The sequence below is a fragment of the Abrus precatorius genome, unplaced genomic scaffold, assembly GCF_003935025.1.
Source record: "Abrus precatorius isolate BTA unplaced genomic scaffold, Abrus_2018 Scaffold2, whole genome shotgun sequence".
Taxonomy (NCBI): domain Eukaryota; kingdom Viridiplantae; phylum Streptophyta; class Magnoliopsida; order Fabales; family Fabaceae; genus Abrus; species Abrus precatorius.
In genome coordinates, this window is record NW_020874362.1 from 4,078,665 (window position 1) to 4,080,620 (window position 1,956).

Here is a 1,956-nt window from a genome sequence, read left to right on the forward strand (position 1 = left end):
CAGATGAAGACTTATGGTGAAAAGATAATAGACTTGATGGTCATAGAGAAAGTGATGCGTACAATGTCCCCACAATTTGATTACATAGTGATTGCTATTGAGGAGTCCAAAAATCTTGAAATAATGAAGATTACAGAATTACAAGTTTCCTGAAAGCTCATGAACAACACATGAATGAGAGAAGTAATGAAAAAGCACTAGATCAGGCGTTACAAGTCCAAGTCACCAAGAAAAATAGAGCTAACAGAGGAAGAAGTAAAAGAGGGAGAGGATCTAGAAATGGAAGTTACAGAAGTAGTGATCAGAATGGTGTTGATTATTATCAGGGTGAAATCTCAAATAGAAGAGGTAGAGGTGGTCATAATTGCGGTAGGGGAAGCAAGAAGACTTTTGACAAGAGGAGGGTACAATGCTATAACTGTTAGAAGTATGGTCACTTTGCTGATAACTGCAGATTCAATAAATCGCACCAGAAAAGGGATGATGATGAAGCTTACATGGCTCAAGATGGTGATTCAGATTCTGATCGAGTATTCCTTATGGTAACAACTGCTATTGAGTCAGGCAACACTGAAATCTGGTATCTTGATATAGGTTGTTCCAATCATATGACCAACCATAAAGAGTGGCTTGCTGATCTTGATGAAAGCAAGAAAGGAAAGGTTAGATTTGTTGATAATAGAACACTGTTAGCAGAAGGTGTGGGGAATGTAACAATCAAAGGAAGAAGTGGAAAGAGTGCCTTTATCTCTAATGTACTGCATGTGCTTGAGATGAAGAACAATTTGCTGAGCCTAGGACAATTGCCGAAGAAAGGATTCACAATGCACATGCAGTAACAGTGTATGGAGCTGTTTGATCCCCAAAAGAAGAGAATCCTGAAGGTTCCTATCTCCAAGAATAGAACCTTTCAGGTTGACCTTCATACTACAGAAGCCCAGTGTTTTATAGCTGCAACCATTGAAGATCAGTCTTGGCTATGGCATTTTTGACTTGGACATTTAAATTTTAAAAGCCTGAGTATGCTAAGTTCTAAAGACATGATAACTAAATTTCCTGTGATCAGTGTACAAGACAAGATGTGCAAAGATTGCCTGCTTGGAAAACAATCAATGAATTCATTCACATCCCATATTCCAATAAGAGCCACTGGTGTACTGGGAGTAGTTCATTCTAATGTTTGTGGACCTTTTGAAGTTTCATCTTTGGGAGGAAACATATATTTTGTCTCCTTCGTGGATGAATTCAATAGAATGATGCAGATTTATTTGGTAAAGTCTAAGTTTGAAGTGTTTTCCATCTTCCAAAAGTTTAAAACTAAAATTGAAAGGGAGGTTAAAAAAAGCATTAAGGTGCTCAGAATAGATGGAGGGGGTGAGTATACATCTAGAGAGTTTGAATCTTTCTGTGAAGAACATGGCATCCAGCATGAGGTAACTGTCCCATATACTCCTCAGCATAATGACCTGACAAAAAGGAGAAATAGAATTGTTCTTGATATGGCAAGGAATATAATGAAGACAAAAGGTTTACCTCACAGATTCTGGGGAAAGGCTATCACTACAGTTGTGTATGTGCTGAACAAGTGACCCAGTAAGAGGCTTGGTTCCCTTGTACCTGAGGAAGTGTGGTCAGGGAAGAAACCAAGTGTCAAACACTTGAGAATATTTGGCTCTCTATGTTTCAGACACATTCCTGATGAGAGAAGAAGGAAGTTAGATGACAATTGTTAACTAACAATTCTTGTTGGATACCACTCTGTAAGTGCCTACAAACTGTATGATCCAGCTACCAAGAAGATTATGTTGAGCAGGGATGTTCACATCGATGAAGCAGAAGTATGGGAATGGTCCAGGCTCATCACTGCAACTTCAGAAGTGCCTTTAGCACTTGAAGAGTTTGACTGCGGAGAAGATCATGGTAAGAAGAATGAGGCTATACAGACACATAACATCA

The 1,956-nt window shown here is 38.8% G+C and overlaps 1 protein-coding gene across 1 annotated transcript; it reads left to right on the top strand.

The window, feature by feature from the left end:
• The first annotated feature begins 279 nt into the window (after positions 1-279).
• On the top strand, positions 280-839 carry LOC113859329. The gene is made up of 2 exons (XM_027492135.1): positions 280-404; positions 455-839. The coding sequence occupies exons 1-2, from the start codon at positions 280-282 to the stop codon at positions 837-839; spliced, it is 510 nt and encodes a 169-aa protein (XP_027347936.1).
• The last annotated feature ends 1,117 nt before the right edge of the window (positions 840-1,956 follow it).